The 25,990-nt window shown below is 42.9% G+C and overlaps 1 protein-coding gene across 2 annotated transcripts in view; it reads left to right on the top strand.

Annotated features, from left to right (window-relative positions):
* The first annotated feature begins 450 nt into the window (after window positions 1-450).
* Window positions 451-25,990, top strand: part of HMG20A (high mobility group 20A) — a 36,459-nt gene continuing 10,919 nt past the window's right edge. Inside the window, exons 1-4 of one of the 2 annotated variants that reach the window (XM_003209333.4) lie at window positions 451-585; window positions 19,529-19,621; window positions 21,486-21,633; window positions 22,955-23,170. In XM_003209333.4, the coding sequence (XP_003209381.1) occupies window positions 19,533-19,621; window positions 21,486-21,633; window positions 22,955-23,170 (453 nt within the window). In that variant the 5' untranslated portion in view covers window positions 451-585; window positions 19,529-19,532. Of the gene's footprint in view, window positions 643-19,528; window positions 19,622-21,485; window positions 21,634-22,954; window positions 23,171-25,990 lie in introns of both variants that reach the window. The other variant, XM_010717219.3, reaches the window with a different exon arrangement.

Below are 25,990 nucleotides of genomic sequence, written 5' to 3'. Positions count from 1 at the left end.
GGCGTGCCGGGACCGGCCCGCCCGGCCTCCCCGCGGCTTTGGGCCTGCGGAGTGGAGCGTGGGGCTGAGCGCTCGGCGCGTGTCTGCTACGTCCTCATCGCCTTCGCGTCCCGTCGGCGATAAAAGGCGGCGGTTCCCCGTTCTCCTTAGCCGTTACGTTATTATGTCCCTTCAGTAGTCCTTTAAGGAGCCGTCCTGCCCTTCAGCTCGGTCAAAATAGAGAAACCGCGGTGTGTGACTGAGCCCCGCTGTTCCCTGTGCGAATTTAATCTTTTCATTCTTCCTGCTTGTGGTGGGGTGCGTAGAGAGCAACCCGACAGGTGCCCGTTCTGTGAGAATAAAGCGAGCCCCGTTCTCAGAGCAGTGCTTTAGCAAGAGTGGGGTTCAGCTCTGTGTGTGTCACTGTCAGAAGGTGACTAGACACAAACTGCTGTGCTTCCCAGTTCCTAAACGTCTTCCATCTTCTGTTCCTGCAGGACACGTTCCCTCAGCAGGCGTGAGCTGTCTGATGGCGAGGGCTGCCCAGATTGCTGAGGTGTGCTGAGCTGCCCCGTGCTCAAGGACTGCTGAGTGGAAGCAGTGAGGGTGAGCTGAGCTGTTGCTCTGTACCCACCTGGCGGAGTTATTCCTTCTTGTCCCACTGTAAGCTAATGCAAGTTGGCTGAACTCTCCCTGCCTGACCTGCCCTCCCCAGGCTGTGGCTGGAGGATTTTTACTCCCCCCACCTGAAGCATGCGTTGAACTGTGCTGGTTTTTGTTATGTTGAGATGTGTGTTAAGGGGCACACACTAGTGCTAAAACAGCATGGGTGGAAGAAGCTGTGCTTACAGCCATGGAGACACTCCTGTGATCATCACAGAATCACAGAATGACCAGGGTTGGAAGGGATCTCAAGGATCACGAATCTCCAACCCCCCTGCCACATGCAGGGCCACCAACCTCCACATTTCATACCAGACCAGGCTGCACAGGGCCCCATCCAACCTGGCCTTGAACACCTCCAGGGATGGACGGGGCATCCACAACCTCTCTGGGCAGCTGTTCCAGCACCTCACCACTCTCACAGTAAAGAACTTCCCTCTGATATCCAACTTAAATCTTCCCTCCCTTAACTTCAAACCATTTCCCCTTGTCCTGCAGTTATCTCCCCTTTCAAAGAGTTGATTCCCCTCCTGTTTGTAGGCTCCCTCTGCATCAGAGGGAAGGGTAACACAAGAGAACACCAGCGTGCGTGTTTGAGGAGAGTAGGTGAATTGAGCTTTTTCCTTTGGGTACTCTTGTACTCTAATAAAATGCCTTTTCAATTTCCAATTGGATTGGCTTTGGAGATCTTCCAGAACTAGTTCCTTTAAGCTTTTTTTGTTTTACTTCCATGATTTCCTCTAGAAACAGAAGGGTATTATTTCCTGTGTTGATGGAAACCATTAAAGAGTTGACTAGTGCTTGATAAAAACACTGCGGCTCCAAGTGCTTGCTTGGTATGACTTTCCTAAGAACAATTTGTTTTCAGAAATGTTTTTTTTCTTTAATTTTTAAAGCCACTGAGCCACTAAAGCAGTGAAGGCTGTCTGATAACTCTTTTGAGGGCATAGCAACTGGAACTTATTTATACATTGTCATGTATTGTCAGTGTTGCTACCTGTGAGATAGGTTTCATGGTGAGAAACTGCAAGCAGACCAGCCCTGTACCAGTCTTTTCTGTAATGCTGTGATTGTTGGGGTGTGCCTGTCTGTTAATGGCTTTTATTTTAAGGATTAATATGCATATCTGAAAAGAGTTGCAGTGTTAATACCCGACTTGTAGGGACAACCCTGAGGTTGGATGTTCTGTTTCTGAAGGCTGCTTATGAAATGTTTGATGCCAACAACTTTTGGGTAACTGCAGTTGCAGTTGGACTGACATGGCTTTGTGTGAAGCCTTCACTCACTGTGAGATGGGAGCAGTTGGGGGTTAGGAGAAGGCAAATCGAGTTGAATAATTGAATGCTGGGTTTTGGATGTTATTAGGAAATCTCTGTTATTCCTTGACCTTACTTCCCCGAATGCTGTTGCACTTTAAACCGAGCTTGTCTTTCACAAATGATGGTAGGGACATTCCTATTAAAGAAACTTAATCGGTAAAAATGTTAAATGGAAGCAGCGTTGTCTTCAAAAAGGCTTATTAAAGGTTTTCATCACAGAAATGGATGATTCTGCTCTCCTTTGCAGGAGGCTGTGGCAGCAGCTGCCTTTGACTGAGCGATTTCAGGTTTTTGAGCCCGGCAGTCTGTGTGGCTTAGAATAAAAAAAAACAGAAAGAAATGTTGTTATACTTCACTGTTTCTGAGATTCTTGTGGGTTGGGTTGTTTTCCAGTACATGGGAACCTGAGACTTGGGGATGTTCCGTTATGAAGGCTGTGGTGAGTGATGTGGTGGACAGCTGACACCCTTAACCTGTAGTTCACAAATTGCTATTGCGTGAAAATTAGAGGAATTGCTCCAGTGAAAAGGCTGAGTGATGTGAAGTTATGTTACCATTGGCAACGATGTGTGAAGTTCATCCTCAAGAGAATGAGGATAGTGGAAGTGTCAGTTATTAACTGGATTCAAGTGATGTAGGACTGATGGAATTTGTTTCTGACTTGTTCTGGTTTTTATTCCTCTGGTGTTGAATACAGAAGAGTTCTTGGCAGTTTAGTGTGTTCCTGGGTAAAGGTCTACTTTCGTTCCATTGGTGTGTTTAACTCTGAAAAGTTCATGTCTTTAATTATTCTGCGGTACCTGAGGGATTGTTTATGGCCAAAAGAGACTTGTGACAAAGTATTATTAATCACCTTTCAAAATAAGTGATCTACAATATTTGCTAGGACTTGAAATAGGTGTTGGTGTGTCTGGTTTGGCTTTGTGATGTTCTGTAGGAGTCGGAGCCAGTGAGTCTTAGCTGCTGGTAATCTCTAGAGCCAGTGCTCCTGCAGGCTTTGACAAGCTGCTTCAAACGGCTGATGAGATGAAAGTGATTTTATGTAGGTGCTGACCTAGCTAAGGGATTTGTTCAAGCTGGAAACCAAACATTTGCATGAACACAGAGCTGAGTGCGGCTGGGTGTGAGGAGGAATAGTAAGGCAGGGGGTGGTAAGGCCCGTGCTTTAACTAACATAAAGCTGCTGGAGGTACTGGATGGGAGGGAGTACTGGACCTTAGGTCAGTACTGATATGATAAACAGTTGCTAAAAGTCCAGCTGAGTTATCCTGATGTTTATCTGACCGTGTGGCAGATGAGGGGATTTCACTCTCAGGAAAGAATTCATCCACTTAATGGCATTGAGTAGCTGTCTCTTTGGCCCCCTAAAGCAGCACGCTGCACATCTGTGCACCGCTTCTGGTTTGAGAGATACAGGACAGTCCCCCTCCGTGCTGCTGGCTGTGATGTGAAGTTGAACTGCATGAGGATAGTTGGCTACTCAATGAAACAGTTACCCAGCTTGTCCCCTGCACCTGGTAGTGCCCAGCACCTGCTGGATGTGAGGGATACGTATGTATATACACAAGGTTAAGGATGAGCAGTGAGTATTTTTTATTTTTATGGTGAGATCTAAATATGTATATAAGCTTGCAGTGTAGTTACTTGCTTCAGTTGAATGGGTTCTCAGTGTGCAATAAATGGTGGTCACTAGAGTTGAGTTAGCTGAATTCAGATAAGTCACATGGAATTAGCTAGTGTTTTTGTGGATTTTTGTTTGTTGCTCAGAAAAGAAATGTTATTATTTAGCTTGGAATTTCCTTGGTTACTGTTTCAAAGCTGTGGGGATGAGATGGCATGATGATTTTTAGCCCTGGTGCAGTGTTTGCTGAAAACAAGGCATGTCAGTGGATGTTCTGTAAGAACAAACTGGTTGTTCCATTTGTGTCAGAACAGGTGAAGTAACCGTCTCATGGTTACGACTCTGGGGTCATCGTTATTTGTTGATCCAAAGCTGAATTTCTGATGAAATCAACAACAACCCACACTGGTGCTCAGAAGACGTGGTATCTGGCACCGTGATTGGGAAGCTCAAGTGTCGGTCTCCATAGCTGGAACAGCAGAGGAGAGTGCTGTGACAAAACAAGCTCTGGTAATAGCATGAGAATATACAACAGAAAAACAGATCAGCATCAAGCCAAGTATTGGAAACAGTAAACTGTGAATCTTCTTTCACACTTTTAACTCTGGAGTTTGCTAACATTGCATTTCTGCTGTGAAGGCGGGTGGGGGAAGTGTTCCCAGTATGGGATAAATGGTGCACCAGGATAGGAGGAAGTCTGTGTATTAAGTGTAGTTATCTGAAAGTGTCACGTAGTGGGCTCTCGTCAGCCCTGGCATCCACTTTCTTTCTGGGGCAGGTAACCATGTGAAAGGCTTTCGGAGCAGACTGCTGGCCCAGGCTGTGTTACTGCAGTGTGCTGTAGCTGGAATTGTGCCTCTTCTGCTATGGCTGAAATGGAGCTGAGACAACCAGTGTTTGCCTTAATCCTCACTGTGTCACTACATGGGAATGAATTTGTCTTTAACTGTTCTTTGCTCAGTTTAATTAAGGTAGAGAGGTAAATATTCTGCCATTCGTATAAGATATGAAGAAACAATGTCATAAATATCCCTTGTTAGAAAAATGATCAGAATCTGTAGGATTTGGAGTTCTGTTTCCAGAGTCATGGGAAAGAATCTCATCTTTCATTATCAGAATAAATGTTTAGCTTTACATTGGATGGAAAAAAAACTGTAAATGTCAAATCAGCTTATGAGATAATCCTAATTTTTTTCTGGTATTCATATTTCCTCCCACTTATGACTATTTTAGGGCCCTCAGTTACTGGAATCTTTTCCAGTGTTCTTCATTGTTGACATCACTTGAGTTGTAGGGGGGTAGAAGCTGAATCTCAGGCCGTGGAGCTACAGAAATGTAGGTCAGTATTGGCTGTGCTACTTGCATCCTGCTTTCCCGTGCCAGCTGCTGTGCTCGCTTCATGCTTTGCTGAACCATTTCACCTGATGTCAACTAAAAACACACATCAGTGCAAAACATTGTTTCTTTAACGTGCTCATACACAGACGTTGGCTCATGAGCAGAGCTCTGCAGGTCTGAAGATGCAGTGATAGAAGTAGCTGGTAGTTTAATAGGTTTAGGCTAATCTCACCTGTGGCAATGGAGGACTGTAGTTTGTTCCTTCTAGGCTTGGTTTCTCTTCACTTGGGCAGATGATCTCAAAGCTCTCAATGACAGTCTGCTAGCAGAAAGAGTCCAGCTAGTAAGAACTGTTGGTGTCTGGGGGTGGCTCATGTAGGTTCGTATGAGCATTCACCATTGGTAGAAGTGGGAGGTTCCAGATGCATTCTTTCCTTTTATTTTTATAAGCTCTGGTGTTCGAGTTCTCTGTCTTTTCAAGAATGTAGCTGAGATTGTGGAAGACACCCAGCTTCTGTTTTTTCCTGCTCTTCTCCCAAAGGGAAGAGTTGGAGGGTTAGAAAAACTCGATGAAAAGCCCAGGCATGGCCACTGGCAGGTGAGAAAGGGGCAAGCCTCTGCAGTTCAGTAGTCTTGTAGCCTGCCCTTAGAACTCATTTGTACCCAAATACATGAAGGTTTAGGATGAGGCCTGAAATTTTTGTGTTCTGCTGAAACTAAATGTGGAAGAAAAATCATATATTTTAAGCTCAGAATATGGGACAAATGGAAGAGAGAAGAAAAGCTTCTGAATCGTTTGTTTGCGATTCCTGAATTTTTAAATGCCAGTTTGGAGTCCCACATAGAGCTTGATTTATTCTGCTTTCTGAAATGCAATGTTTTGGGACAAAATGGTATCCATTTGAAACTTGTTGATTACTTTGACTTACTGTCACCATTTTCTGAGAACTGGCTGAAGGTCTGTGTTCAGTCTGAAAGTGATTGTAAGAACTGCATTGTTTAACTTCTCAAAAGGACAACTTTATCACATCACAGCCTGATCAGAATTTATTGATAAGCATTCTTAGAGCATGGCTTGTAGCATACAGAAGCAGAACAAAACCCAGCTGGCTGCTGCAGTGGGAAGCTGTACAAGGTCGCAGTGTTACAGTCAGTCCTTACAGCAGGTCTCAGGAACCATTATGTAACATTTCTTTTAAGGTAAGTTACTTGGTGATCTCATTCCCAGTTAACAACAACTTGCTTTCTGCCCCAGAGCCATTCCTCAGGAAGATTACTGGAAAGACCTGTATCAGAAGTGTGTAGGAAACAGCTGCTTACAAGAAACTTTCCAGTGTTTTCCTAAAGGTTGTTCCTATACTGCTGTTATTTGGATGAGTGCTGTGTGCATTGATATGCAAATAGTGCACAGGAAGGGGCTACATTTTCATACTGATGAGTGGGAAGACAGAAGAGATTGGAAATTTCTGGCATTTTCTATGCATTCCAAAAGACAAAATTTCAGCTTTTATCACAGCGTCTTATTATAGACTTCTGAGAACTCTGTATGCAGAACCCTTTTCTCTTCATTGATGTGAAAGCGATTCATCTCTACTGTGAGGTCAGTAACGTTAGTCAGATAAGTGTCTATAATTGAGTTCTTATAGAGATGTTTAATTAATGCCGTTTAAAATGTAGCGGTGCAGCACTCCATAGCTGTGTCGCATTGTTCTCCTCCCAGCTCCTGTGACTGCTGAGAGAGGACAGCACAGAGCTGAGCAGCAGGGCTGGTAGCACAGCCTTGCAGCAGTGCGTTGTCTGAAGGCTGCTGTGGGAGAGGTACACTGCTTTTTGCAGGCAGATAAGTTCTACTTAACGAGCTGAGATTTGCAGTAGGAAATGGATCAGTCATACCTATGGTTTTGAGACTTGGAATTAAGTGTCTGCTTCTGAACTTGCTCAGTAGCATCTCAGTAGTTCAGCTGCATTTGTATAACGTTATAATTGAAAATATAGAAATTTGTGGAATTAAAGGCTTTTGCAAATCAGAGTAACGAGTTTTCTGGCATTTACTTGTGTTTCTACTGCTAAATAGCTTAGTGTTTAAAAGATAAATGAAGCACCGAGTAATCATCCCAAATAAGCCAGACAGTACATCAGCAAAAACTGACAAGGAATTAGGCAATTGATCTTTGAGGGAACAAAGAGGAAATGACAGATGAGTGAAACAGTTGACAGATCAGCTGCTTTTTGGATGGTGAGTGTAGAGGAGTGTTGCCACTGTTTTGTGATCAATGCAGGGGCAAACCATGATTTGTAACTAGTTTTGGCCAGGAATTCAGAGATGATGGGAGCTTTGTGGAAGTCCACAAGGAGGTGATGCCATGTGGAACAGAGATGATAGAGCTGAGAAGTTGTATAGAAGAGAGGAAGCAGAAAGGCTAACGGGGTCTGATTTTTTTTTTTTTTTTTTTTTTTTGAAGCCATAGGGAGAAATTAAGGCATCAGGTGGTGGTTCTTGCTGCAAAAATGAGTTTATCTAATTGTTGCTGTCTCTCAGTCACTGGCTGAAGCATTTCATTATTAAATTATCTCTTTGAGGTTACAGTGTGGCCAGGCTGGTCATTCCTGAAAGAACTGAGAAAGATGAAGACTCCATAGGTCCTTTCTTCCAGTGAGTTCTCACTACCCTCTGTCTCTGGTCTCTGCAGTGTTTGCTAGGTGCATATAGGCGTACCTCAAGCACATGAGCCCATCTGCCTCATGTCAGCAGTTGCTCTTGATCTGCACACTGTATTTGTTCAGAGGAAATAGCAGTTATTCACATAGGGCCTGCAACTCGCTGTGAAGGTGGTTACATGCTACCGATGGCATGAGCTTTAGTTTGTGACCTTGATTCAGCTTTGGCCCAGAATGTCTCTTTAATTCTTGATCTAACAGAGACTCTCAGAATTGCAGGGGTTGGAAGGGCCCTCAAAAGATCATTGAGTCCAACCCCCTGCTAAAGCAGCTTCCCACAATGGATCACACAGATCAGCATCCAGCTGGGTCTTGAGTATCTCCATAGAAGGAGATTCCACCACCTCTCTGGGCAGCCCATTCCAGTGCTCTGTCACCCTTACCATGAAGAAGTTCTTCTGCATGCTAGTACAGAACTTCCTGCGTTCAAGCTCTAGGCTGTTGCTCCTTGTTCTATCACTGCATACCACTGAGAAGAGCCTGGCCTCACCCATTTGCCTCTCTTTTCAAATTTAAGTTCCTATTGTCATACACAGAAACCTCTTATAAGGCTAGAAATGAAGATTTACATGCAGTGAGGAACTTGATGTATCTTGTTCTTGGTTCCCTCAGTTGTCATCTCTATAATCTTGTAGAATTATATACAGTTTGCTATGCCTTGTCCTCCACTTGAAGGACAGTGAGTGCTGAACAAGTGGGCTAATTAGCAGAGTAGCAAGCACAGCAACCCTGAGCCAATCTTTTCATTTGTCAGAAGAAAATTAGCTTAAAACTGCTGCTGAATTAAGCCTGCTTAAAATCTCTGAAATTTGGATTCAGTACAGTGAGCTTAACATATAAGTCCTGTCTGAAGTGGCAGCTTGCCATTTTTTTTTTTCTACAGTGCATTGAAATGGTTTAAATTGGGGTAAGTACTTCTTTTACTCAGAATGGAGACCAAGTCTGAGCTGGATGTGGTGGGGGAGGGAAGCAGCCTTTGTGTGGGATGCTGCAATAGTCCAAGTCCCACTGTAGCTCCCCTTACTGGAGACAAGGTCCTGCTTTCCTCATTGAGGTGCTTTCCAGATTGTTCTTAATAGATGAATTAAGTGAGCACTTGCTGTATTGTGTGCTTTCCATTCTGTGGTACACCACTGGAAGAACTGTTTAGCCAAGGTGTTCCATCATAGAATGTCCCAGGTTGGAAGGGGCCCATAAGGATCATCGAGTCTGGTTCCATATATTGCCTGATACTCTTCTCTATCCTTGTAGGCATTGGAAGGAATGTTTTCAGCTGCTTCTACCTGCTGTTTTCTACTCATCACAGTGTCTCTCATAAGAACAAGCAGTGTTTATTTCTGCAGCGGCACAAAAGCCATCAATGATGATGGCAAATTTGCTGGTTTGCTCCTGTGTTGACCAGAAACTTTGAGCTGGACAGTCTGCCCTGGTGGTTTGGTCTGCAGACTCAGTGCTCTTTTTGTAGAGCATATTCTTTGTTCTAAGGATCAGAATATTATCCACACGAAGTCTTAACTCCGAGTGATAGTAAGTTTGAAAAGAAGTGATATTTGAGATCTTAAAAGCAAAACCAGGAAATAGAGCATAAGGACAGATTACTTATTGTGTGAGTGGAAAACTCACCGCAGTGGACAGAAATTGGGTTAGAACATGCTGTCATCCATAAAGTATTTCTGGAGGTACTTTGAGTTTGGGCTTTTCTCTTGCTGCTCCCTTTTTGTTCCTATGGAACTGGGCGGGGCTGGCCAATGAAGAAGTGTGCTGAGTGACACATGGCCTTGCTCATTGATGTTTGCTGGGTGGGTCTTAGCAAAACAACCTGGAATCTGCCGAATTCTCTTCTGTGGCTGAGAGGTGTACATTTGTGTATAGAAAGTGGGATTATGAGGTGGAACTGGAAAGTGCTGCCAGAAGCATTTTAAACAGGAGTGTGAACAAGGTGATGGTGAGCGAGACGTGGGTACTTGAACAGAGTGCAATTTCAGTGGGAAGTGGAAGTGCTTCTTGCTTAGTAACTGTAACACTCCTACTGTCCAGAAATCCCATTTTCACAGGCTAAAGTTTGGAAAAGCTTGGTTTCTTGGTATAGTTTGAAGCAATAAGCTTCCCCTTTAGATCATTGACATTCTGAAGCACAAGACCTAGGTATGTTATGCTGTGGGCGGGAGATGAGCGGCATTGCTCTGCTGTCTCCCAGGACTCACTGCACACTGCAGCTTGGTTGTGAAGGTTTGCCCTCTGCTGCATGTATTGGAGCTGTGGCAGAGGTGGCCAGCCTGCTGGCAGAGCTGTGTGCTTGTTGGGGGAGGACCAGGGTGCAGATTTGTGTGTTTTGTTACAAAAAAAAACAAGCTCACTTTAGATGCAGACTGAACCTGCAGGATTCTTCTTGGCGGGATTACCATGGAACGTCAGAATGCCATGTGCATGTTTTTTCTATGGTTATACATAGATGACCCTTTCTAGAGGTCAGGAAGCAGTTCCAGGGTGGGAATTAGCCTTTCTGGACAACTGCTAAAGACCAGGGAAGCCAAATTTCCATTACAGCAACAAATGTTTAATTTCAGGAAGTCTGTGAGCTCAAATGTGATTGTTAAAGCATTCATAAAAGTGTAATGTTTTTTACTTTTACAATTGTAATGTTGAAAATGCAGTGTCATGCTTTTCTGGGATGTACAGGGAGGAGTAAAAATACAGCTGAGAATGCTTTTTGGGAGTAGCCCTTCCTAAATGAGATGGGAGCGCTGGTGGCTGGAGGGACAGTTGTCTAACTGAACTGCAAAGCCCTGAGCTAAGGTGTAGGATTAAATGTGGTGACAGACCTTCAGGTAATTGCTGTGCTCACTTCTTGTCTTTTGCAGCCCGGTAGCAAGGGGAGGAAGTTTCCGGAGTGAGCAGTACTGTGCCTGCATTTACACTGGAAAATGTTTCAGTTCCACAAATCCAGAAATACAAGAGTATTGCCTAATCTTGTGTTTTCTGCCAGCTTCCCTTGTCTCTGTTTCTGTTCAAGGCAATGACTTCCTAACTGATGTTGTATGGGGGTGAGATCGTATGTTGTAGCCCTTCTGAAATACATGTATTTTTCTTCTTTCTCATTTATAACTCACGAATTTCTCACTCATGAATAAGCCAGTGTGTTATTGACCTTCTGTCATGGATCTTGGGGTTCAGCTCTCACTTCCCCTTGCATTAAGAGCTGCATGTCGTATGTTGCAGTTAGGTTGTCACAGCTACCTCTGTGGGTCTGAAATGGGGTGGGGTCGGGCAGTGAGGGGTAACCACAAGAAGAAAGAGTGCACCAAGTGGTTTTTGTGGTGTCCACAATAAAAGAGTTAAGGTTAGTAGCGTTTTCAAGGCTGTTTAATAAATTTGATTGTATTCTTAGCTCTTACAGATTTTGTATTTGACCACCTTTAATACAGCTGTGCTTCTTTAGCCATATATGGAGATGTTGGGATAATGTTTGTTTTGTCTCAGAGAAACCATATTTACTTAAATATATATAGAAACAAACTCATCAAAAGGAGATGTAAAAGCAGTATAGATCTTTGCTATTCGTTAAATATGGTAAATACTCAAACCTGGATGCCAAATACCCTTCAGAACATTTGAAAGGAAATATGAATTGGGAGCCATTTAAGTGTGTTTGAGACTTTGGCTGTGACACACGAGAGCTGCACCCTCCTGTCTGTTCAGTCTTCAGCTGATTTGAAAAGATTTACATTCTCTTTTAGGACTAGATGTATTGTGTACATGGATCAACTCTACCTTTCAGGGCTTGTGTATGTTTCCTCCTCTGCAATTCCTTGTTTATAGCACCCAAGGAGCAGCCATGGAAGAGGCAATTTGGAAGCAGTTTAAACTTATAGGTCTTAATCACATTTGTCCTGGATTCTTGTTTGCTCTTTGGCTCTGAGCTCTGTTCTGTTCTTTTTCCCTTGCCTCGTTTTGGCTTCTTGCATGTGATAAAAGAAAAAAAATGATAGGCACAAAGAAGAGATTGTGGCATCAGTAAGGAAGGCAGTGGGGAGAAGTGAGCGACTGTCTTCAGAGCAATTCATCCAGTCTACTGGAGATGGCCTGGGAGTCAAAGGAAGCATTGCAAATGTTTACATGCTTTTTTAAGCACTCAGCCTGGGCCGTTCAGGTGTGTTGCTGACATGGTTTCTTTCTTTTTAATCCTGCTGCTGGAGGACAAAGTATTTTTGGTTTGTATGCTGCAGATGCACTAGAAACATGCTCTGTGCCTGCCTCTCTACCTCCCAGATGTCTCTCATGCCTGCTTTATTGCTGAGAACTGGGAAGTGGTCAGCCAGCTCCAGTAGGTCTGTGCCGTGGTGGATATCTCCCTTGTTCTGCAGTCATGATACAACATGGCATCATTTCCTCTTGCCTTTAGAGGATGAAGAAGAGGATAAGTAAACCTTTCTCTAACTTATCTGTATTCTCTCGTTGATCACTTTATAGGGCCACAGGAGTACGTGGGTTCTTACATGATGTGAAAATCTGAGTGCTTTCTCCCTTGGTGAGAGGGGAACCCCGGTGTGTGCTCAGTGGGAGAATGCAGTTAATAGTCTTTGAGTTTCCCTAAAGCCTTTTGTTGGTGTTCTGGCTGTAATCTTTCCCTGTATAAGTTCTTTACACATTTCATCTTGTTAGGAAATTTAGGAATGGTCACAGGAACAAACTGCACTCCCAGGAGAGAGGATGCTTTGTGGAGATGCTTTCTAAGGATGGTACTGTCCTTTCTATTTCTGTTCCTTTTCATGAATCCAGGCAAGGCTCTCTAAGTGCTGTCTTCTGACTTCTTCATAGTTGCTTGAACCTTGTATCTGCTCTTTTGTGCATGTTTTCCTTTTTCTGTCCTAATCTGAGGTTCATACCATTTGTATCCTGTGATGCCAATGATGTGCTGTGTGGGAACCAGCCCAAATTATGGACTCTTTAGAACAGCTGTGGCTGAAAAGGGGCTTTGGTGCACTTTGTACATTATACACCCAAACTCATTTCTGATGCATGTTTGTCTGTTTCTAGAGAACTTTAAGAAGAGATGAGGATCTAAGCCCCTCAAGCAGTCTATTCCCAATCTGCCCTGTTCTTGCTATTAGAAAAAAAATGGCTGTTATCAGTTCTCTTGGCCTTTTAAAGGAAAAGAAGTATCAGATCAGTGTGGGGGTATCTTCCTGTTCTGCACAGCAAAGGCTAGCTAAGAAAAATGATTTCCTTTAAATCATATTTTAAAACTTTTTTTGTTTTATGTTAAAATAGTTCAAGGCACCAGCGCACATAAGAAAAATGAGAACAGAAGCATGTGGAAATGGAGTCATTTTTCTCTAAAGATGAGTCCCGTCTCGAAAGAAGCAGAATTGGTTGTCTGTTCTGTGTGAGAATCATTTATTCTTCCCACACTTCATTTCCTCTAACCTTTGTCCCTGTGCCATATCAGCGCATGTAAAACATCCAGTTCCGTGCCGTCCTTGTTGCGCTTGGGGTCAGAGCAGATGCTTTTGTGTTGGGTCATGGAGCCTGTGGTGAGTCACTCTTTTAAGTATATACCCCATCTCTGCTTTGGTATATTCTCACATCTGAAGAATTCAACCCCCTGTTTTGTACAACGGGCAGTAATGACTTGTTGTGAGATGTTCCAATCTGTGTTCCTCTGCGGCGGCAGCGAGTTTCCACTCAGAGCGTAAGTGAGCAAGGAGTATTTGCTGTAATTTCCTGCCAGCTTTATGCAGTGAGAAGTGCTTTGAGAGGGCCGAAGTGGTAAAATTGCTTTTAAACAACTTCTCAATCTCAGCAGGTATATCCACTCCTCAATTCTTTTGTTTTCAGTTGCGTAACTTACACCTTTGCTGGTCAGTCACAACCACTGCTCTCTGGCGTTCAGAGTTATTTCTCATTTCATAGCACTCATTTGAAATTTTAAATTGCCATGGCCGTTTTCAAGCATTAAGTTATACTGCTTCTTGCTTCGCTTGTGTGATGCTGGTAAGTACTAAGAGCGGAGCAAACATCATGAAAAACTTCAGAGTCCATTCATTTACATTTTTTAATAAACTGCTTTGCTCGTGGCACTTTTCACATTCCACATAGCAAAGTGATTAAGTCTTGCTGACATAAATGATCAGAGGAATTGAATGTAAATTTTCAAGAGAAGTAACTGTTTCCTCGCTGAATGGGAAAACTAGCATGGGAAAACAACCAGGCTGTGCACGATCGATGGTTCAGTGTGCATTCAGAGAAGTGTCAGTGCTTAAGACATGTTTTATGTGTCTGTTTTGTCACCTTTCTTTTTAATGGGGTATCTGTTCTGCCTGGTTAATATAAAAATAGGTACTGGCAGACGTCATGTCAAGTGGAATATCACGTCATCAGACTCTGAACATCAAAGAAACGTTTAGAGAAAGGGAGAGCAGGACTAAGAAGTGGTGGAGACTCAGTGGATGCTCTTATAGATGGAACTGCAAAACCTGGCGCGTCCTTGGGGCTGAAGTGATTAATTACTTGTAAAAAAAAAAATCAAGTTTAATTCTGGATATTGTCGAGGCAAAATTTACACGTTTGAAGGGAGAGAACCAAGCATTGCTCTGCATTTCTTTGCTTTTGTGTGCAGAGTTGCTGAATGGACTTGTCAACTATGAATAGGGGCCTGGCTTTCAGAAAATGGGATGTTATGTAGTGAGATTCCTTACACGTGCCTGTCTTTGTGCATTTTTATAAAGAAGGGGAGAACATAGAACCAAACACTTCTGCTTTATAAAATTATATTTTTGCAGGTGTTTAGCAGTTGATACCAAGCTTTTAGTGATAATAGGTCTTAGTGCTTGCCACAAAGATACAGGTAAGCTAAGTGTAAAATTAATCTTTGCATCTTGCCCTTCGTTTCTTAAACTGCTTGGAAATGCAATGGAACTCTGGATTTTTTTTCCTGTAGATCTCTATTTTGCTTGTCTGTGTTTCTTGTCCATTTTTACTGTGGCATTTGAAGAGAGCAGTAAGGTTAGGAGAAGTGGAGGCTGAAGGGAGACCAAACAGCCCCAGTTCCTTCAGTCTCTCCTCGTAGGCCATATTCTCCAAGCCCTTCACGAGCCTTGCTGCCCTTCTCTGGACCTGCTCCAGCACCTTCGTGTCCTTTCTGTACTGAGGTGCTCAAAACTGAACACAGCACTTGAGGTGAGGCCTCACCAGTGCCGAGTCCAGAGGCAGGATGACTTCCCTAGTCCTGCTCACCACTCCATTCCTGATCCAAGCCAGGATGCCATTGGCCTTCTTGGCCACCTGGGCACACAGCTGGCTCATGTTCAGCCAACTGTCCATCAGTACCCCAAGGTCCCTTTTCATTAGGTGGCTTTCCAGCCACTCCTCCAAAAGCCTGTAGGGTTGCCTGGGGTTGTTGTGACCAAAATGCAGGGCCTGACACTTGGCCCTATTGAAACTCATACACAGTTTACCTCAGCCCATCGGGGCCTGTCCCTCTTTGGTGCCTTTCTCCCCTCCAGCGGATCAACACTCCTTCCCGACTTGGTGTTGTCTGCAAACTTTCTGAGGGTGCACTCAATGCCCTCATCCGGATGGTTAATAAAGATGTTAAATAGAAGTGGCCCCAGTACTGAGCCCTGGGGCTGTCACTTGTGACTGGCAGCCAACCGGATTTAACTCCACTGACCACAGCTCTTTGGGCCTAGCCATCCAGCCAGTGTTTCACCCAGCGGAGCATACACCCATCCAAACTGTGAGAGCCAGCTTCTCCATGAGGATGCTGTGGGGGACAGTGTCAGAGGCTTTAGAAGTCCAGGTAGGCCACGTTGGCAGCCCTACCTTCATCCACTAAGTGGGTCACTTTGTCATACAATGAAATCAAGTTTGTTAAGCGAGGTCTCTCAATAAAGCATCCGAGTTTAAATGAACTGTGTTACAAAATGCTTGGGTTGTGATGCTTGGTTAAGGAGTGATATGTCAGTTCTGTGATACGACAGATGCAAATTTTTTACCTGCTGTCCTATGAAGGGAAAACTGTGGAGCTCCTTGTTCTGACAGAGGGTGAGACAACTGAGGAAGAGGAAATAGGAGAGGAGAAGCGTCCACTCAGATGTAATGCTCCCACAACCATAGCTGGCAGTGAGGTCATCGGAGCTCATGCCATGAAATGACCTGATTCTCAGAAGGAAAAGTTGTTTGTGACAGATGCCACTACTTACTGTGTGTGTGGAAGGCATTTAAAGAAAAGGCTGGCCTTACGTTTTAGGTTTGGGGTCATCCATTTGTTTAGGTCTGATTCCCTCTAATAGCATTGTTAACCATGCAGCCATAGTAATGATGCTCCTGACGAGTTCCTTTCTAGCCCCAGCCATAGGTTGTTCTTACTGGTGATAAAACTACTTTTAACTTTTCCTTTCTACTCTACAGCTGTGACTAGAGATTAGATCACATGGGAGCTTTCAGTCCTCTCAAAGTGCAACTCAGCCTGTTACTTCATATTTTTGTGCTGGAAAAACACTACAGTTATATGGCATAGCCTACAAAAGTGGCATGAGAAGAGATTAAGAACAAACTTGTTTTTTAAGGTATTTGATTCCCTGCTGTGTGTGGTAGCACTTCAGTTTTCATGCTGTGTAAGTTTTTTCCTTTCCCTGGTGATGCTCAAATTATGTTTCTAGAGTTGAATAGGAATTGAAGAGTTCACCTAGAAAACCATGTTTGAGAAATAGTTGAGAGACTTGTGTTGGTTCCCATCAGTTCTCAGTCAGCTTCTGGGGAGCTGCCTTGTTTTCTTGCTTACTGGAATAGATTAGAATTCATTGTAAAGTCACTGCTGTTAACTTGTCTTTAGATACGAACACTTCCAGTGTTCATATCTAAAGCATATGGGTTAAAAAAAATAAAGAATGAAGCGTGTGTTCTCCCAATTTCCTGTGTTTATGTTCTGTTTTTATGTGCAGTCAAGGTTGATGTCCGGTTGGTAGCGAGCCTAACTTTGCTGCTGCTGCTGCCTAGCTCCAGGTGTGAGCACACACACAGGGACCTGGTGAGAAGGTCGCAGTGGACAGCAGGACCTGAGCTCGTGGTAACGAGTGGCTCAGGTGCAGAGCTGCTGGGTTCTGTTTGGGAAAGTGTGGGAGCACGGAGTGTCACCGGGTTGGTGTGAGGATGGGAAGAGACCCTTGCCTGCTGAAAGGCTGCTGGAGGCACCCGGACAACTAAGAAAGCTACTTTATTATCTGCAGACGTGCATAATACTGTTCATAAATAACGAGGTTTGAGTCTCATTACTTAAGCTTCCTTCTTTTTTCTTTTCTTTTTTTTTCCTGAAGGAGTTTATTCGGGACTGTGAAAACTAGAGGAGATTGTGTAACCTAAAGCAAAACTTGATTGCTTTCACTCCAACGTCTTCAGAGAGCTAATCTCTCCCTCTTTCCTGGAAGCACTGTATTTGAGAGCTTTCAGTTGGTTTTTGTTGCTTTTTTATGGCTGAGCTGCTAGTAGTTGAAAGTGAGTGTAATGTGGAGCTCCAGTTTAGAGAACTGCAGATGTATCTTAGTAAGGACATCTGGGGGTTATTTTAGTTCAGCCTCCCACTCAAAGCAGCACTATTGCCAACAGTAGTTCAGGTCAGCTTTGTGTAACTGAGCATTTCAGCTCTGCAACAATACACTCTACCACCATCTTTCTGCTAGCAGAGAGGCTTTTTTCCCTAATGTCCAGTCTGAACTTGCAGGCTAGCCTGCGAGTTCAGCTGCCTGTGCCATTTCTTTTTGTCACCTCGGTACCTCCAGCAGCTGTTGGCACCTATTAGATCTGCCCCATGTCTCCTCTGCTACACTGTGCAACCCTCACTTTCTGTAGCATGCCCTGTCAAGTCAGGTGCTGTAGGCCCTTCCCCTTCATCTTGCTGGCCCTTTGCTGGATAGTGTCCAGCTTCAGCACATCTCTTTTGACCTGAGGTCTCTCTTCTTTCTTGCACTTTCCTTCTTCCTGTATGGTAGGGATGGTTTTGTTTGGAAGGTTATGTGTGCTTTCTGGAAAAGCTAGATTGGCATAATGCGTATTTTACAGAGGCTATCGATGATCTCCTGCTGTAAACGTTAACTGAGCATTTGCTTAAGCAAACAAACTGGAGGCATACCAGAGGTTCATTTATCAGCTACATCTGTAGTAGCTATGATGGTAGAGCTGTTGCTAAAGGAAGTAGATATTCCTATGTTTTCACTGAGGCATGAAATGACTAGAGCAGAGCTCACATTCGTAAAACGGAATGTCAGATTTATTATTGGTGAAGGAAATTGTCTTCTCAGCAATTCATACAGTCTGATTTTTCTTGAAATTGGCTTTTGTTGGTACTCAAGGCCAATATTATACCCCACTTCTCTGATAGTGTATCATACCACATTTTGAGATATCTTTATTATTTCCAAGCTGTCACTTGGGATGAAATGAGCTTAAAAAGTGTATCTGCATCCTAGAACTAATTTAGGCAAGCACCGTATCTCTTGCAGGAAGGAGGATGGCAGGGCTCCAGCTGAGGTTCAGTAGGAGTTAAAGGTCCTTTAGTTGGGCAGGAGGTGGGCTTGCACTGTCAGCCATGCAAGGAGATGGTCAGCTCTGATACCAGCTTCATCTTGGCTAGTTACCAAGTAGGCTTGGCTGGGTCCCCAGCATTCACAAAGTAATGTTATATCCATGTTGCTGTAATCACAGAACTAATCCTGGGTGTTCCTTAGCGTTCCACAAAGCTGAGCTGTTCTTTGCCTTTCAGAGACAGGACTAATGATTAGCTCCTGAGAGCAGCCTTTGGAGTTCTTGACCAGTTTTAACCAAATAGAGCAGAAGAATAAATGTTTCATATCTGAAGTCCTTTGGGTAGGAGTGCAGCGCTCGCCTGTTTGGGTGGCCTGCTGCATTCACTGTTTGTCAGCACAGATTTTGCTCTTAGTCAGCTGTAGTACTTCTGAGACGGAGAGTAAGGCTCTTGGTTTTGGATCACTTTGCTTTCCACTCAGTATTGAAATCATGCCAATCCAGGAGAAAACAGCACAATGTAATTCACCTTTGTCTCTTCAAGCTTTAAAGCACAAGTGTACCAGCTGGAAGTGACAGCAGTACTCAGGCTGAGTGTCTGCTTTCTCACCAAAGGTGACTTCTAAACTGAAGGAGCAGGTTTACTAGAATGGCCCTGTCATTTGGGGCAGAACTGCTGCTGATAATTGGTCATAGGGTGAGTTCATGTTTAAGGCTTTTTGGTATAGGATTTGTTTCTACAAGACTGTGCTGTGGTTTAGTAAGAAAGGGGATGACTCACATTTTTGAAACAATTTGCATTGATTTGGATGTATGTTGTGCCTGAAACCACTTGTTTCTGCAACTGTCATGGAAGCTGCAGCTCAAAGTAACGTGGCTGCCCTTTTTTCTGTGTACTCTTACTTAGCAGTAGCACTCAACTACACACAGGCATAGGTATATTGTGAGTATGTGGACAAGTAATTAGTAAATGTCATCTTGATCTGAGTGTTCATGAGAGGCACAGTAGCACAGCTTTCTTTTGGATCAGCGCAGGAGGATCAGTTTCTGACACATGGTATAGATTGAACAGGAAGGTGGATTGGAAGATTGGGATCTGTGTGCTGAGTATGATTTCCAGTGACAGTGTGACATTGATACAGGGCTCAGTTAATGGTAAACACTGAAGCATCACTTAGGATCTTTTTTCTGTCTTTAAACACGGCTGCTTGTAGGGTCTGTCCTGAAGCCAACTGCCTATGAGTGGCCATTTAGTTTATGGGTGCAAGCCAATCTGTGCTACACTGTCACATTTAAACAGAAATGCTGCTGAAGAGAAACAATAAGATAATTAACTTCATTTCTTTGTCCTTTTTTTTTTTTTCCCTAGAGGTATGGAGAACTTGGTGGCTGGCTCCACCCTCCCTCCGCTTTTTGCAGATGAAGATGGATCTAAGGAAGGTAGTGATGTTGCTGTGACTGGGTAAGTGACTGCTTTCTTAACTGTCTCTTCTTTATTGAAAAGTTTTTTATTTGCAGAGATTTTGATTTTAGAGAGAATTGTACAGCATGTTGGAGATAGGTGTATCAAATGACTGTAGTGGTGCTTGCTGAAGAAATGATTTCTGGTGATGATAACTCATCACTGATCTCAGACTGACTGATCTCAGTCAGTCACTGTTTTTCATTTTTGTCAGACTAACACTGCTTTTACAGATTGAAACAATAGCTTCTTTTAAAATCATAATGGCAAAATTAATGGTCTTTTAGGATTGTAGAGTCGGATTGTAGATTGGAAAAGACTTCTAAGATCATCTTGTCTAACCATCAACACATCCACACTTAACCACGTCCCTCAGTGCCACATCTACCAGGTGCAGTGACTGTAAGGCACCAAGCAATAATATTCAGACTTTGTAGACAGATAAAGCCCTGTAAAAATAGATATGGAGACATCTGCTTCAAATCTGGATTTACTTGTCTGGGACTTCAGACTTGCTGGTCCCAAAGGGAGGCCCGTGTTCCAAGTAGTTCTGTACTTAGGAGGTGTCAGTGTTGTGAATGAGCTTTCATCAACTTTCACTGCAGTGGCTACATCCCATTGAAATCTGTCTTACGAGTATGGTTTAGAAAGCTTCCCTGTAAGGAGTAACAGGTAGAAAATCTGAAATGTTTTTCAAGCCATGCCAGTGATTCTGAGAAACTGTATTGTTCCATTTTCTTTTTGATATCATTATAGGAGCATGGATGATTTTTCCCTTCTTGTCTCTGTAATTGTTAGTAATATGAACTCAATCTGATATCTGAAAGTCAGGCATGGATCTCTAGCCCTTGTTTCTTCACTGGTAATTATGCTTTGATTGCTGATAAGTGTGAGTAATGAAAATATGCTATTTAAAAGCAAATTTTCCCATAGGCATTCAGTTAACAACTCTGTTAATATCTTGGTTTTCAAGAGCTGTATTCTGCATTAGCTGGAACTCACTTTTTAATATTTAACATGTTTCATGTGTATGTAATTAGCTGTAGAGCTGGGTAGATGGCCAATTGTAGCATATACTATTGTAGTAATTTTTGTGAATGTGGCAGCACAAGGCAAAGCAACATGTAGCCTGGCTAAATAAGGAATTAGAATCTGAGAGGAGCCCCAAAATTGTACGTTCATTTACCCACTGAGAACAGGGAGAACATCTCAGTGTTGCCCCCAAAATATGTACTTATCCTTACATGCTCACCTCCAGAACCTATTTTTTGTGTTGGCTTCTGCACAGCTTGCCCTTTCTTAAAAATGGTTGATAGATACAGCTCTTGCAGTAAAATGAAGTAGTGCCCATTCTGGAGCCTCTTGGGACATAGGTTTGTTTGTGCTTTTAGTACTCACGTGCATCAACAGGAGATTATGCTGAATGAAACTTAATCCAAAATCATACACAACCACAATCCTTTAAGTGTAGTTGTAGAGAAATACATTAAGTGTAACTAGGAAGGTGCATATTAGAGAAGATTAGACTTTTTATTTCAAATTTCTTACTGTTTTTTGTGTAGATTCATGCTTTTTGATTCAAACATTGATTTGCTTGACAGCTTGTGTAATCAAAAGCTTCAGGAAAAATGAGACAAAATAACACTTCAAAAATCAAGCTGGCTTTCATAGTAACTGTGGTAACTGCAGCAGTTGTTTGGATGGAACAGCCAGTTCTTCAAAAGTGACTTTTTTGAAATCTTTTTCATGATAACATCAGAACAGAATATATTTGCAATGTTTTTGCATGTTTTAAAAGATTAGGAAGGAAGTGATTTAGCAATGCGATGATTATTCTTTCTTTTGCTATTATGTGCTTTTTCAGATTAGCTCATTCTGAGAGTTCGTTCACTGGTGGAACTTCGCAGCCTGTGAACAACCCGGATTTGGTGGAGGATTTGTCACAGGTTCAGCAGCTGCAAAATGAGTCTACTAACACCGCTGAAAACACTGAGCAGAAGCCTGAGGAGGAGGTGAGGTGAAATAATGGTGACTTGGAGTTCTGTCGTTATTTTGTCTCACCTAATCAGATTATTTTCTTGATAGGATCGCAAATTGTCACCCGTATGGCATTTTCATCCTGTGGTTCTCCCTAGTTATTTCTCTGCTGTTGCATAATGGCACGCGGCCGATGACAGCTGACAGTCGTACTGCACAGAGGGCATTTCAAGTGTCTGTCATAGCTAGTATGGGCCCCAGAACTGGTTCTGCCTCTGCTGTTTGTGAAAGCTGTATGTTCCACTGCCACCATTTATTTCCTCTGTTGCGGGGCAGAAAATTGAGACTGCTACACTCATCTGGGAGTAACTGATGTCTTGGAAAGCATTATGCTCACTTCTTGAGGCTGCAGTGTGTGTACTGCCCCGCACTGAGACTTGATGAGTAAATCGTGAAGGAACTGAAACTTGACATGAAAGTGGTTTTGGTATTTTGATAGATGCACTTGATATTTCTCCTTGTAGTCTGTCTTCAGCTGTGAGTTCTCTTGTTTAGGGAAGTACTAAAATTCCAGAAAGGGAACTAAAACTGACATGACAGCAGGAACATTGATTTGGGGAGAGATTAGAAGGATTGAAATAGTTTTTTGTACGTAGTATAAAAAAAATAGTGCTGTCCAGAGATTACTATACTGGTGATATGTAGCCAGGAGAATGAGTGATAATTATGTGATTCTTTTGAACTGTGCACCACAGGAAAATTGTAGTGTTCCTTCCTTTGAGTTTGTTCATCTCTTTATTGGAGATGGTTACTGGAAAAGAAAGCCTAGAGAGTAGGCTGGAATGGAAAAACCTACATACTGTTCTGTCACCCACATTTTGGGCACACAGTGCACAAAGGCAAAAGCTTGGGAAGGTGCAAAACAGCTACGTAGTTTACAGACATCAGCTAATGCAGATTCTTCTCACATGATACTGAGGCAGGTGCTTTGGGACAGCTGGGGGGGGAATTGTGAGCTAGAACAAAAAAATAAAATAATTGCAGTTGCATCAGAGAGTGATAGTTTCATGAGTTATTGCTCCTTTTAGTTTTGTAGTAAAAACTGATGCAGTTATTACTGTGTTGTCCCACTGACCAGGAGTGATGCACAACTTCTCATAGTCAGACTTCTTGTTTAACTTTGCTTAAAGGAAAGTCAGAATTGCTCTAAGGTAAGACTTGAAGAATATCCATGGCAAGGATGTATTGCAGCAATATACTCCTGATAAAAATGTTTGAGAAATGAATATTTATTCTTTCTGTGACGATAATTCTTTTTTCTTGCAATCTGAATTTCCTTTCATTTCCATTTTGCAGCAGCAAAGAACTAAACGAGGAGGCTGGGCCAAAGGGAGAAAGAGGAAGAAACCTCTTAGGGACAGCAATGCCCCCAAGTCCCCCCTCACAGGGTACGTGCGATTCATGAATGAGCGCAGGGAGCAGCTCCGAGCAAAGAGGCCCGAAGTCCCTTTCCCAGAGATCACCAGGATGCTGGGCAACGAGTGGAGCAAACTTCCTCCTGAGGAGAAACGGGTACCATTCAACTCCCTTTCCCTTGTTGGAATGTGATTGTTGTTAAATGAAAATATTGTTGTTTCTGAGGAGGTTGACACTGCCTTTTGATTAAGCTTGAGTTAAGAATGTTCTTCAAAATAAGGGCCGCAGGTCCTACAGAGTTTACATAACAAACCCTGGTAAGGCCATAATATCTCATCTAAGTGTGGCTTGAGAACTCAGTGCTCTAGATAATGCAAGAATATATTCAGAACAGTGGCAAGTGCGTTACTGAGACATTCCATTGCTGATGCAATTCATCTAAATAAACTTGTGTTGTACCTAACTCAGATACACCTGAGGCCTGCCAGCTTCCACAGCCATCAGAAAGATGGGGCTGACATTTATTCCCTGTGACTGAGGAGAATTTGACAGGATTTCAGAGCTGCTGGAAGGATTATTTTTTTTAAATCTTAAAAACTTATCAATGTACGTGGGTCTCTCTGAAAGTAATGCCTCCTGTGCATTTCTTTGGTAACTACAACAGATACAAAGAACACAATGACTCTTTTTGATAGAGCAAATTCTCAGCTACAAAAGTCTTTTTCAACATTGTCACAACCACTGGCTCTGCGTTTTCATCAGTGATGAACAAGAGCCTGCATGCTGTGCTTGTACAACTCTGCACCAGTGAAGGTGACACACTGTTTCAAAGCTGCTGTCACTGAAACAAAACACACCATCTGCTGCATCACTCTCCTTCTCTCCACTGTTTGGTCTTCATCTATGTTCAGCAAGCACTGATGAATTGTCAGTTGGTGCCACTTTTTCCACATGGAGGAATTCAATTCCATACCTTTGCTTGATCTGCACTTTCATGTCGGAGGCCATTTTGTCAGATTGCTCCTCTGCTGCCATCTGTTCCACTGCAACAAAATGGAACAGAGTACTGGTAGAATGTTCAACCTCTGCTATGATACCACCACATCTGCCTCCGATGTCATGGGCCAACATAATAAAGCAGGTGTTATTACTTTTGGAGCAGCCGTTACATATAAATTTACAGAATCACAGAATGGCCAGGGTTGGAAGGGACCTCAAGGATCATGAATCTCCAACCCCCCTGCCACATGCAGGGCCACCAACCTCCACATTTAACACTAGACCAGGCTGCCCAGGGATAACACCTGGTGTCTTAGATTAAGACCAAGAGACCTGAAAGGATAGGTTAGTAAAGGAGATAGTTAAAGTGAGTAAAGTTTTGCACAGTATTTTAGTATTGTTTGCTCTGGAAAAAAATGAAGTCAGTACAATGGATAGGATGTTAGAAGCTACATATTCTAGTTTCTGTGTGCATTACCTTAGAAGAAGTGTGTTTTCCACCCTTCAGTCAGTATATGGTGGTCTTCTGTACTGTCTCATATATAAATGAAGACCAAGTCAATGCTGGGGCTGTGCTTCACTCTGGAGTGGGCCCTGTTTTTGCTAATGGATGTTGTACCATCTACACATGGTTTCCATTTGGAGATTACAGCAGCATCAAGTGTTACTGGGAATGAGCATATGAATTTACCAGGACGTGTAAACTTTCAAGAATACTTGAAAGTTAGGAGAAAATAAAACGTACAGAATTTGTGATGACTGGATGAAATAGGATAGTGCAAAAGCAACAGCACTTGTCTCTTTTTACTAAGCTTGAACAGTAGAAATCATACAGAGATGTTGTACGTTGATGTACAGACATTGTTTTAGCCATAATGGAAAGTGTGTGCCAAGGTAAACCATTTGATTTGGTAAGAGGCCTGTGTGACAACTTTGTTGCTGACTTCTGGGGGAAAGGGGGGGAAGATAATAGACATTGTGCCCTTCTACTGCTCACCTTTATGGTACTCTTCCAACATCAGAGAGTGTTTTTTAACCTAGGAAAAATGAGCTGGAGGCCAACTCTGTGTGCTGCTTTTTAAATCCCTAACTAATGATGGGTTAAGGAAGGGCTGCTGAGCACCTCCTTTCCTTCCATTTTTCCTGCCTTTTTTTTTTTTTAAATTAAGACAGCAAAGGCCATTGCTGCTTCAGAAACCCTGAACTCTTGTTGAAACTGAGAACCTTATTTTTATTGTCTTACATGGGGAAATATGTTATGAGGTGTACAAACCTGTACTAGAAAACTAACAGATAGTATAGCAGAACATGCTGTTCTAAAATGCAAGAGGAGAAATTTAACTCAGTTACTGTGCTCTTTCAGCAGTCACGTTGCTGGAGATGGAAAGAAGGGATTAATGTCATATGGAAGAATTCAGTGGCCAAAAGCAATGCAAGCCCAGCATCAGCACTCTAATCTAGAACATTAACTGTTGCCTCAGCAGGGTCAATATTCCAAATGCATGGAATATATAATCGTTAAGTAAATTGCCACGATGATTTCATGAAAATGCAAGTCATAGCACGTGACTGAGTCTGGCTCTGATTCAGTGCTTCCGTTGAATTTTAAACTCCTGAAGAGGGGGGGAATTGGGAAGCAGCTATTTCTCACTAAATAAGAATTGTGACTACTCCTTAAATGGTATTCTGTTCATTTCTTCCCTAAACAATTCTCTAGTTAAGCTCCTTCCGTTACGCAGATATGTGAAACATCTGCAGGCCACAAAAGAATTAATTTTCTAAGCCTAAATACAGGTGGCTTAAATTGATAAATCCTTGCAGGCTTGTGCTTTGCTGATAACCACATTGCTTTATTCACTTCTCAGATGAGGGGTGAGGTGTGAGGTTGTGGAGTGGTACTGCTTTTGTCTATTGAGAGCATGAAAACAGGTGTACTGGAACCTTAGTGTTACACTTCTGAACCTTAAATCATGATCT

Source organism: Meleagris gallopavo, chromosome 12, assembly GCF_000146605.3.
Source record: "Meleagris gallopavo isolate NT-WF06-2002-E0010 breed Aviagen turkey brand Nicholas breeding stock chromosome 12, Turkey_5.1, whole genome shotgun sequence".
NCBI lineage: Eukaryota > Metazoa > Chordata > Aves > Galliformes > Phasianidae > Meleagris > Meleagris gallopavo.
This window is presented reverse-complemented; position numbering and strand designations above follow the sequence as displayed.